This window comes from Sabethes cyaneus, chromosome 2 (genome assembly GCF_943734655.1).
Source record: "Sabethes cyaneus chromosome 2, idSabCyanKW18_F2, whole genome shotgun sequence".
NCBI lineage: Eukaryota > Metazoa > Arthropoda > Insecta > Diptera > Culicidae > Sabethes > Sabethes cyaneus.
The window spans coordinates 48,685,292-48,697,550 of record NC_071354.1 but is presented as its reverse complement, the minus strand read 5'-3'; the positions used below and the strand labels follow the sequence as shown (position 1 = coordinate 48,697,550).

The 12,259-nt window shown below is 40.5% G+C and overlaps 1 protein-coding gene across 1 annotated transcript in view; it reads right to left on the bottom strand.

The window, feature by feature from the left end:
- Nucleotides 1-9,248, bottom strand: part of LOC128733715 (endoribonuclease Dicer-like) — a 33,198-nt gene extending 23,950 nt beyond the window's left edge. Inside the window, exons 1-3 of the mRNA XM_053827482.1 lie at nt 8,967-9,248; nt 732-909; nt 14-665 (exon numbers count right to left, since the gene is read on the bottom strand). Of these exons, the coding sequence (XP_053683457.1) occupies nt 14-665; nt 732-909; nt 8,967-9,142 (1,006 nt within the window). The 5' untranslated portion in view covers nt 9,143-9,248. The remainder of the gene's footprint in view (nt 1-13; nt 666-731; nt 910-8,966) is intronic.
- Between the last annotated feature and the right edge of the window lie 3,011 nt (nt 9,249-12,259).

Below are 12,259 nucleotides of genomic sequence, written 5' to 3'. Positions count from 1 at the left end.
GGTAGGTACATACAGGTTATGCAAGCTCGGCACAGTAATCTTAGCATAGAGCTATCAGACTGGCGTTTGTCCAGTTCGAATTGTACTATTAGCCCCAGTACGGCAATGGAACCCCCAAAAAGTCCTAGATCCTGAATCTGATAGATTACTTCCTTGAAATACTTCACAATCTGCTTTTTCGGCTTGGGCATGTCACGTTGAAGCGATTTGTTTTGATTCAAAAATTTGGGCAAATGGAAGTTTTCCACTGTAACTATAAAATCGTTGATTCCTTTGATAAGCTCCGCAATGACAGGCGTTGAAACGGAATCGGAATAACGTATCAGGCGCTCCGTCGGATTAGTGGAAAATTTGCATACCTCAGTGTACGCATCATAACTGCCCACAGTAGCGATTGTGGATAAAAATGTATTCTCTAGCTTCTCCAGTTCTGGAGATACCTGTTCCACCAACTTCAGTTGCCTATACAGAAGCATCCCTGAAAGACCGATAACGCGGGGGTGATCAACTTTAGGCGTTCTTAGAAACTGCTCCATTATGCCGTGCATTGGATGATCCCCAACTCCATGGTGGCACTCATCGAAAATAAGCAGATTGATGTGTCTAACAGACAAATAGCCATGTTTCAAAACGTCTAGCAAAATTTGGCAGGTGCAAACCACCACCTATAATGAGAAATGAAACGATAATTAAATGATTGAAAAATAAAAATCACTAAACGGTGCACTTACCTGATATTTGGCGAACTCTTCCAGCCACAAATCCGCCTTCCACGTGTCGACATTCCGATCGCTTGTGTAAATTGTCGTTTCATACGGCACATTTCGGGATAAAAACTGCGCCTGTTGCTTTGCCAAGGCTACCGTATTGACAACGAAGAAGGTTCGCTTTCCGCCCTGTGACAGAGGCCTGAAATGTATGAAGGAAGAACAAATGCCTTTACTATCATGTTTGTTACCTAATAACAATGAAGTACTCTTCTTTTTTATTTACTCGTATAATATGACTATACGCGGTCCTGATGTGAATTATTTTGCAGTTCGAGTCGCTAAAGATCAAAAATATATCGGGTTGTCCAATACCAGGTGGAGTTCACTCCCACGCTCTTTCGGTTGGTACCAGAATGTTTTGCTAACTAAACTACTGCCGCCCCGTTATATTAGGTAGTCCGTTAGGCGGTGGTTTTAATCGACTTGCCGTGCGACCGTCGGCAACGTACCGCTTTGCTCCTATCGCACTGACAGAGTAGATAGCACATGCATAAATAATTTGTTTATCTATACCTATAAAAATGGACTTCTGTCTGTCTGTCTGTCTGTCCCTATGTTCCTTATAGAATCGAAAACTACTGAACCGATCCGAGTGAAAATTTGCAAGTAGGGGTTTTCGGTTCCAGGGAAGGTTCTTATGATGGTTAGAGATCCCTCCCCCCACTAAGAGGGGGGCTCCTATACAAATCTATACCTATGAAAATGAATTTCTGTCTGTCTGCCCGAATGTTCCTTATAGAATCGAAAACTACTGAACCGATCGGCGTGAAAATTTGCATATAAGGGTTTATGGGGTATGGGGTTTATGGTTACAGATCCCTCCCCCCACTAAGAGGGAGGCTCCCATATTAATAAAACACAAATTTCTGCATAACTCGAGAACTAATCAAGCAAATGGAAAAAATGTTACTTGTGGGTGTTTTGAGAGACAAGAATTTTTTCTATGGTGAATTGAGACCCCTCCCCACTTTAGGAGGGGGGGGGGGCTCCTGTACAAATTAAATATAAATTTCCTCATAACTCGAAAACTAATTAATCAAATGGAACCATATTTGGCATGTGGGCCTTTTTGGAGGCATGAATTTTTTCTATGATGAATTAGAACCCCTCTCCTTTTTTAGGAGGGGGGTCTACCATACAAATGAAATACAAATTTCCTCATAACTCGAGAAGTAATCAAGCAAATGGAACCAAATTTGGCATGTTGGGGGTTTTGGAAGCGGGATTTTTTTTAATGATAGTTTGAGACCCCTCACCCCTGTGGTAAGGGGATAAGGACTCTCATAAAAATAAAGTAGAAATTGTTGCGTAAATCAAAAACTAATCGAACTCGAGAAATTTTAGACTTATAAAACACTAGCTGACCCGACAAACTTCGTATTGCCACAAATTAACCTGTGTTGTACATAAATCATGAATCTCGGATGATCTTTGTCACAATCTCGAGTTTTGCAAGCCCCCCAGTGGGCGGCGCTTCCGACGGCGGGTCACCGGCAACACTCGCGACCGTCTCGTCCTGAATGATCTAGTGTTACTATAGATAGTTTTTGTGGTCTTGTATTGATTAATGTTTTATGGAAGAGTCTCGAATTTCTCGAGTTCGATTAGTTTTTGAGTTTCGCAAAAATTTCTGTTTTATTTGTATGAGAGTCCATATCCCCCTACCACAGGGGTGAGAGGTCTCTAACTATCGTAAAATAAATTCAAGACTCCAACATCTCCCACATGCCAAATTTGGTTCCATTTGATTGATTAGTTCTCGAGATAAGAGGAAATTTGCGTTTCATTTGTATGGAAGCCCATCCTCTTAAAGGGGAGACGGGCCATAACTCGCTTTCTAAAGAAGAGAGGGGTCTTAATTCACCATAGAAAAAATGGTTGCCTCCAAAAACACCCACATGCCAAATATGGTTCCATTTGCTTGATTAGTTCTCGAATTATGAGGAAATTTGTATTTCATTTGTGTAGAAGCACCCCCTCTTAAAGTTGGGAGGGGTCCTAATTCACCATAGAAAATATTTTTGCCTCCAGAAACCTCCACATGCCAAATTTGGTTCTATTTGCTTGATTAGTTCTCGAGTTATGAGAAAATTTGAGTTTCATTTGTATAGGAGCCCCCTCCTAAAGTAGGTAGGGGTACCAATTCATCATAGAAAAAATTTTTGTCTCCAAAAACACCCACGTGCCAAATTTGGTTCCATTTGCTTGATTAGTTCTCGAGTTATGAGGGAAATTTGTATTTCGTTTGTATAGGAGCCCCCCCTCTTAAAGTTGGGAGGGGTCCTAATTCACCATAGAAAATATTCATGCCATAGAAAACTTTCACATGCCAAATTTGGTTCCATTTGCTTGATTAATTCTAGAGTTATGAGGAAATTTGCATTTCATTTGTATAGGAGCCCCCCTTCCTAAAGTGGGGAGGGGTCCCAATTCATCATAGAAAAAAATTTTGTCTCCAAAAACACCCGTGTCAAATTTGGTTCCATTTACTTGATTAGTTCTCGAATTATGAGGGAAATTGTGTTTCTTTGGTACAGGAGCCCCCCCTCATAAAGTGGGGAGGGGTCCTAATTTACTATAGAAAATATTCTTGCCCTCGAAAACCTTCACATGCCAAATTTGGTTCTATTTGCTTGATTAGTTCTCGAGTTATGAGGAAATTTGTATGGAAGCCCCCCCTTTTAAAGAGGAGAGGAGTTATAATTACCCTTATAAAGAGGGGAGGGGTCTCAATTTACCATAGAATAAATTCTTGTCACCGGAAACACCCACATGCCAAATTTTGTTGTATTTGCTTGATTAGTTGTCGAGTTATGCAGAAATTTGTGTTTCATTTGTATGGGAGCCCCCCCTCTTAGTGGGGGGAGGGGTTTCTAACCATCACTAAAACCTTTCCTGGCCCCAAAAAACCTCTACATGCATATTTTCATCCCGATTGGTTCAGTAGTTTTCGATTCTATAAGGAACATACAGACAGACAGACAGACAGAAATCCTTCTTTATAGGTATAGATTCATAATACGATCGAACGCTACTTTGAGATCAGGATAGATTATGTCAATTTTTGATGTTCCTTTTTGTTTCATGTGGGAAATACAGGTAGACATAAAATCCATGAGGTTCGTGCTTACGGATCGACCAGGCGTAAACGATCAAAATACTCACTATTTCGAAAAATTTCGATGCAGCAGAAAGATTCGTAACGCCCCGATAATTGCGAACATTTCGGCGGTCGTCACTTTTAAAAACAGGAAACATGAGTGACTGCTTCCAGATCGTCGAGACTTTTCCATCCTCGAACGATTTGTTGGATTTGAGACACAAACGCTCCACTAAAGGCCATAGCAGAACGGGCGAAGACTACTGCTGGGATACCGTCCGGTCCAGGTAAACACGAACGCTTCTATTTTTTTTTGCAGCTGACAGTATCATATCGGGAGTTATTTCAAACGTACTTAAATTATCACAACGCGCACGGGTTGCCTAAATGAATATTGATTCTTTCTTTCTGACCGTATCTGAGACTACGAAACTTGCCGACACGTGACTTGATGAACGTATTTTATCCTCATGTTCTAGAACTGCTTGGAAATCAATATACTGTGTTCCTGAACAACCGCTCTAACCTAAGACCGAGACCGTTAGCGGAGTCTTTCGTCGGCGAGTACCAAGCTAGTTTTCATGAGTTTGCGGAAGTACAACTTGCAGGCTCATAATCTGTTAGTCGATTTTGAGGCGGTGTACGATTCAGTCAAACGAAGTGAGCTGTAGCAGATAATGCTAGGACATGGTTTTTCGACGAAACCAGTTACGCTGATTATGCGACGCTGGATAGAGAATCCAGAAGCATGGGGACATGCTGCTACATGGCTGCTGGCAGGGAATGTGGAAGCCCAAATGATGTTGGTGTCGAGGTGGAGCTAAATGGGGAACTGAAACCCCGTAGTTTGCAAAATTGCACAAAACTGGTACTCTACAGAATGTTAATCCTCCCCGGTGGCTCTTGAAGGACATGAATCATGGACGCTAAGGGAAGCTGATCGACGAGTCCTTGGTATTATTGAGCGTAAAATTCTGCAATTTATACCTCGAGAAATTTCTGTAATTCATACTAAAATGAAAAATGGTGTGTGGCGCAGACGCATGAACCACGAGCTGTATTAAGTATACAAATATACTGATATAGTGAAGGTAGGACAATGCGGCATACTGTGGTGAGCTGGACACGTGGTCTGAATGTACGACGAAAAAGTAGCTAAAACTATTTTGAGCAAAAAACCAGGAATAGGCCGTCGACTTCGGGGTAGACCCCACATACGGCAGATGCGCGCTGTCGAGCATTCAGCTGGAGTTCGTGGGCCGAGGGGATTAAAACTGCAATATCTCCTCGTGCCGCTTCTGGCAATCAGGTCAATCTGAAGGGTGTCCCACATCAAATTGCACCACGGAAGAAACGCTGTAAAAAAATACCCTTTGGGTATTTTCTCTTGAAAATTTTAGTAGAAGTAGTTTAGAGTGTATTGTTTACACACTATTTTTATCATGGTCAGTTTTTCGAAAATTGGAGAAAATGGCGTCACCCGAATAGCAACGTCGCGAATTTATTTTGCGCAAGCACCTGGAAAATCCTCAACTCTCTCATCATGAATGATGAGACTTACGTCAAGGCGGACTTCCGGCCAGGGATGCCACATATAATTCTGTTTTTTGTTGGAAAAATCTTACAATCTGTACGGCGAGCAAAAATATCTGTGCAAAAATCTGTCCAATGGAAAACAATGCGAGTAAAAGAGATAGAGAGTCGTTTTGCTATTTCCGTCTCTTTCACTCTTATGTAAAAGCTCAAAAATCTGTGTAATCTGTGTAATTTGGCGAAAATCTGTATTCTATGCATACAGATTCTGTACAGGCGATTTCTTTCAAATATCTGTTAAACACAGAATAATCTGTGCATGTGGCAACCCTGACTACAGGACCTTAATTCATTTGCCACAGCATCAGAGCTGCCACAAATACAGATATTTGTGCATGCATAAATTGGGGACCCATCAATTATTTCAGTTGCTGTGATTTCTGGCTCTACTAATGTTCCTGAATTTTAAAGTACTCCATAAACTATTTATGGTATTTAAAAGATTAGATCGAGAAAATAAAATACTCCGGATAAAACGGCAGGGTCCCAAATTTATGCATGCACAAATATCTGTATTTATGGCAGCTCTGCACAGCATCGATAACCAGGGATACCAGACTTGCAGATTTGTCTGCAAATTGCAGATTTTTGGAACGGTCTTGCAGATCATTATAAATTTGCAGATATTTGCAGTTTTTCTGACTTTTATTGTTTTGGTGCAGATTTTTGTTCGAAGCTCTTTAAACTTTCACAGACTTCCTAAAAAAGTGTGCAGATTTTCGCAGATTATTTTTAAACCAGAAAATTCGAGTAGCCGGAAAACTGCTCGATTTTTTCGGTTTTCGAGCAGTTGCACATTTTTTTTAGAAAATATGGCATCTCTGTCGATAACGGATCGTCGTCTGGAACTACAGTATCGCCTCGTGCCGCTTCTGTGTAGTCAGGTTAATGGTTAATCAATAAAAATGAATTTCTGTCTGTCTTTTTGTATGTTTCTTATAGACTCGAAAACTACTGAACCACACGGCGCAAAAATTTGGGGGGTTTAGGAGCTGGGAAGGTTCTTAAGATGGTTTGAGGCTTCTCCCATCGCTGAAACGAGGGCTCCCATACAAATAAAACACCAATTTCTACATAACTCGAAAACTAATCAAGCTAGTGGAACCAAATTTGAGATGTGAGGGGTTTTAGACATAAATTAATTCTATTGCGGACTGAGGCCCCTCCAACCTCCAAGAGGGGGGGGGGGGGTTCCCATCCATACAAATGAAACACAAATTCCCTCAAAACTCAAGAACTAATCAAGCAAACGGAGCAAAAAATGGCATGTGAGGGTTTTTGGAGGCAGAATTTTTGACGTAGTACTACGTCTTTGTTCACTATATTGGGACTGGGTAGCACTTTGTGAAAACGAAAATAGAAGTGTAACGTTTGATGAAAGATTTCAAATGCTAATAACTACTAAACTACTAAACGAAACTGAACAATCTATATGTCGTTGGATAGATAAAATGACCAACAATTTCATGGGGTGGGGGAGGGTTTGGAGAGCAATTTTAAGGAGCGCATAAGAGGGGGATGGGGCTCCTGTAGAAATAAAACACAAATGTCCTCAATATTCGAGAAATAATCAAGCAAATGGAAACAAATTTGGCATGTGGGGGTTTCAGAAGGCAGGATTTTTTTCTACGGTATACTGAGACCTCTTCCCCTTCTAAGAAGGGGGCTCCCATACAAATGAAATACAAATTTCCTCATAACTCTAGAACTAAACAAGCAAATGGATCCATATTTGGAATGTAGGGCTTTCAGAAGGCAAGAATTTTTTCTATGGTAAATTGAGACCCCTTCCCTCTTTTGGAGGGGGGGCTCCCATACAAATAATATACAAATTTCATCATAACTCGAGTACAAATCAAGGAAATGGAACCGTATTTGACAGGTGGGGTTTTTTGGAGGCATGAATTTATTTTGAATTTATTTATGATGCTTTGAGACCCCTCACCGCTGTGGTAGGAGGATAAGGACTTTCAAACAAATAAAACAGAAATTGGTCATTCATTACCATTTCAACCTTTATGATGAACACAAGTGATTTTTAAAAGAAATCTCTGTCTCAAAGGTTACAGGCTTTGTACTTATGAACCCTCGTCCACGTATTTTCAAAACCACCATTGCATTAAATGAAGAATTGAATCTGAATATTTCGCTCTTCTCTTTTAAACATTCACTTAAACAATGCCACTCACAGATTCTTGTAAACATACATATGCCAGAAATACGTTAGTCTTTGCTCTGATGATCTGATATGGTCCTATGTCACCCTTTCGTACAACCCTTAGGGCTGTATAGCTTCTAGTTTTTTATAGTGGTTTGAGATTTCCCTCCCCTCTAGAATGAAGGGCTCTCACACAAATACAACGTAATTTTTTGTATAACTCGAAAACTATTCGAGCTTGAGAAATTTTACTCTACCATAAACTACTGTTCAATAACAATAACACCAAAAACTACCTATAGTAACACTAGATGACTCAGGGCAAGACTACCGCAGGCCGCGAGGATTACCGGCGACCCACCATCGGAAGCGACTACTGATTTAGCCAAGTTTTGTAGCTAGTAGGTATATGCGACGTTCACATATCTGACTATTTGAGCGAGAATTATCGGATTATCAGTGATATTACTTGTCCAGAAAAAATGTGATTGCAAAAATTAAAGATCAAAAATCGCAATCGATGGACATAGTAATTTAAAAAATTCTCGGATCACGCTTGGATCGAACGAGTGGCAAACCATGTAAAAACAAGTTTTCCAAAATTAAATTTAAAAAGCTATGGTTGTTTGTGGTTCGTATATAAACGGCATGATGAAATTATTGCATGAGGTATGCATAAAAACATTTCTGCAATATAAAAAAAGATTTTTATCACAGCTAATAATTTATTAAATTGTTAAAATTCAAATTCAAGGCAGCACTCAAAAGAAATAGACTTCATTTTCAAAGAGAATTGAAAAACTTCAATTTCATCACGTTCATTCAAGATGTAACAATCAGTAGAAAATGCTAAGCCTAACAGAATTTAGTCCAGCCTCTTTTCCCATTCGCTTCTCCCATCCTTATCCACGATTTTCCTTCCAGAACAGTATCGAACGTGCTATCGAAACATAAACACAATCGTTTCGTTCCTATGGGTCCGTTATCGTATGAATCATCATCTTTGTTTGCACTTGAGCTGCACTTTCTGGTCACAGCAATTCTATGGTTGCATGTTGCATCCAATAAACGTAGCAACCAAAGACAATGATGCAATATCGTTGCATTTCTTGTAAATACAGAAGAACGCAAAAATCTTTTTGTGGATAAAAATTTGGGTACAAACTCCGGTACTTAAATATTATTATGCAATTGGTTCCGCAATTGGGTTTATTAAGGTGAAAAATACATCACAACCAGTAAAAAACTATCAGATTCGACCGCTAACGGGATTGAACTCTATACTAATCCAGCCGATATTTTTGCCGGCAAGTTTTCAACCAAACAGAACAGGCCACGTACTTACTTGGTCAAATCACCGGCCATCGCTTTGATGACCATCAATGCGATGTGTGTTTTGCCGGCTCCGGTTGGCAAATATATCAACGTATTCTTCTGCATGCAAACTTTTTTCATTTCCCGTTGATAATCTCGAGGTTCGAAATCCTCGCCAAGAGTATCGGGTTTAGCAGATTGATCCATTTTTCTGCTTCAAGTATTACTCGAAACAACAGCTATTTTGATCACACAATAAACAACGAATAATTATTTCTTCAGCACGACACGGCACGACTGCACTCTGTAACATCGAAAATTCCAATGCACACTTGGTTTTGATTTTTGATTGCAAGCAGACAAGCATATAAGCAGAATTCGGCAATCTTAAATCGATTCTCGATTCTGAATCGATTTCCATGTCAACCTTAAGCCAACGTATATCGACAGCTGCTGCAGGTACGCTACTCGCATTTACGGAATAAGGTTTTGCAAGGTGACGTCACGAATGAACCGGAATGAACGAAATTCACCTATTTGACATCCACTCGTGGTTTGTTTACTATTTGTTAGGTAAACACGATATGCATAAATTGAAGTTAAACGTTTTAAAAGTGAATTGTGCAGCAGTGTCGCCCTCGAAACTACTCGGAATGGCAGTTTTTGTGCTTTTTTGGCTTGCCGTTAAGGCCGTTAAGGTTCACTTTCAACATGTTAACCCACTTTCTAAGTCCATGTAAACAAACCACTGAGAGACGTCAAAGAAGTGAGGTTATGCTCGCCCGTGCAAAACCTTATTGCACTTTGCACTGTTAAATGAGTTTAGCCGTAAATTGGTTGGATTTAGCTAAAACTTGGTTAAAACTACTCAAAATGCTCTTAAAGTGTACAAACTCAGATTTTGAGCAGTTTTTCAACAAAATTGGTAGTAGGAAGTGCGTTATTTGTTAAATAGAATATTTCGATTATCGGTATAGCAAGTAGGCAAAATTGGCTGAATTTTTTACCCAAAATTTGAGTTTGTACCAAGGGGTCGGCCACTCGGCACAATTATATGTTACTAGCTGACCCGACAAACTTCGTATTGCCACAAATTAACCTGTGTTGTACATAATCATGAATCTCGGATGATCTTTGTCACAATCTCGAGTTTTGCAAGCCCCCCAGTAGACGGCGCTTCCGACGGCGGGTCACCGGCAACACTCGCGACCGTCTCGTCCTGAATGATCTAGTGCAGCGGTTCCCAAAAGGGGGTTCGCGAACCCCCAGGGGTTCGCCAAAAGTTTTAGGGGGTTCGCGAAAAATTTGGCAGTAATGGCGGACGATTCGATTGGATGTGTGAGATGAGTGATGCCAAACCAGTGCAAGTTAGATACCAATCAGTTTGGAGTCATTGTTGAATTCACCAGCAGAATTTCAGATAAAACATTGGGGATAATCGATTAGCGGAGATATGCGAAAGTCAGCATTGAGAGTGGCTAAAATAACAGCCCGTCAACAATTTGGAACTGGAGAAAAATTCGCGTAAACTCTGAGGCGTCATCGTTAGTTAAAATTGAAGCAGCAATAATAAGTATGAAGTCCAGCAAAGCATGATGGTATTATCGGAACAAATGTGTACCAGCTGCTCAGAGTGTAAGCAGGACATTTTAGCAGTATGTTACTTTGTACCACTTTCAAAATAATGTGCAAGGTCTTAATTGGACTCAGAAGAAAATTTACGCTACTCTCTGGTGGCAGCTAGTTAGATTCCGTGCTGACCGATCATGGGTGAATCATATCACGACGCTCCGTATTATGTTGGAGAAAATCCAAGGATTCCAGGATTTCCATGGCCTATTTATTGATATCAAAATGTAAATCTTGAAAGCACCTGGGGCACATTTTTAGTTGTAACCATTAATAGTATGTCGAATTGTAGATTACCCAGAAACCCTTTGACAATGCAACAATGACGACGACGACATACTGTTCCAACTGCGATCTGATATAAAGAACCAGCTTGACTGCTCCGATAGCTCCAAGGCAGCATGTCAACGTTGCTAAACCGACACTAATAATCCCTCCAATTTCGCAGTAGCTGAACAACCAGTTGAGGGAGGGAAGTTTACCAAGACTATACACACATGGACCAGTGGTGCCTTTGTAAGTCTTCGAAATGTTTGGCGCTCAAATCAAAGCCTCCATCACTGATGTCACTAGCGCCAAATACAAACAGGAATGCGGGAGCATAGATTAAAGTAGATCGGGCATACCTTGAAAAGACAAGTGAACGAAATTGATTGAGTTCTCTTGTGACAGCTCACTCGATGAAGAATTTGTACGAGATGTAAGAGTTGTATCAAATGTAAGCAGTTGTTTACATTTTGAGTAAATGTGTTTCATGCACATCTCGGGGGCACTCTCGAGTCCCTGTGACGGCCTATCCTGTGTGCTTTTCAACATCACTCTTGATAGTCCGAAGAGCGGGCATCGAAACGAGAGGCACGATTTTTAGCAAAGGTAGTCCACTCCTAGACTTCGCAGATGACTTTGTTGTTATAGCCAGGAATGAAAAAAGTTCTCTTTAACAACCCCACCGGCACCAGCAACAGAGGGACCCAACGTGCAAGATGGCTTGACCAAATCGAAAGCAACTTGCGACGGCGAGACTAGGCGACCTCTGGATGGTCACCAGAACCAGAGTGAGACTCATATGAAATTGGTAACCCAGAATCGAGTCGAATGAAGACGATTGTTTCAAATATCACGAGCCACCTCGGCTCTACCCGGACAATGACGATGACATTTGTTTATGGTTTACAAAGAAGGGATTTCTCATTTCTGATGACCTATTTTGGTCAATGTTCTTCAATAAAATGTTACACATAGTCATATGAATTGATTTTTTTGCAGGGGTTCATTTTTTTTGTGAAATATCGTCAGGGGGTTCGCGGACAAAAAAAGGTTGGGAACCGCTGATCTAGTGTTACTATAGATAGTTTTTGTGGTCTTGTATTGACTAATGTTTTATGGAAGAGTCTCGAATTTCTCGAGTTCGATTAGTTCTTGAGTTTCGCAAAAATTTCTGTTTTATTTGTATGAGAGTCCATCCCCCTACCACAGGGGTGAGAGGTCTCTAACTATCGTAAAATAAATTCAAGACTCCAAAATCTCCCACATGCCAAATTTGGTTCCATTTGCTTGATTAGTTCTCAAGTTATAAGGAAATTTGAATTTCATTTGTATGGGAGCTCCCCTCTTAAAAGGGGAAGGGGTAGTAATTCACCATAGAAAAAATTTCTGCCATCTAAAACTCCCACATGCCAAATTTGGTTCCATTTG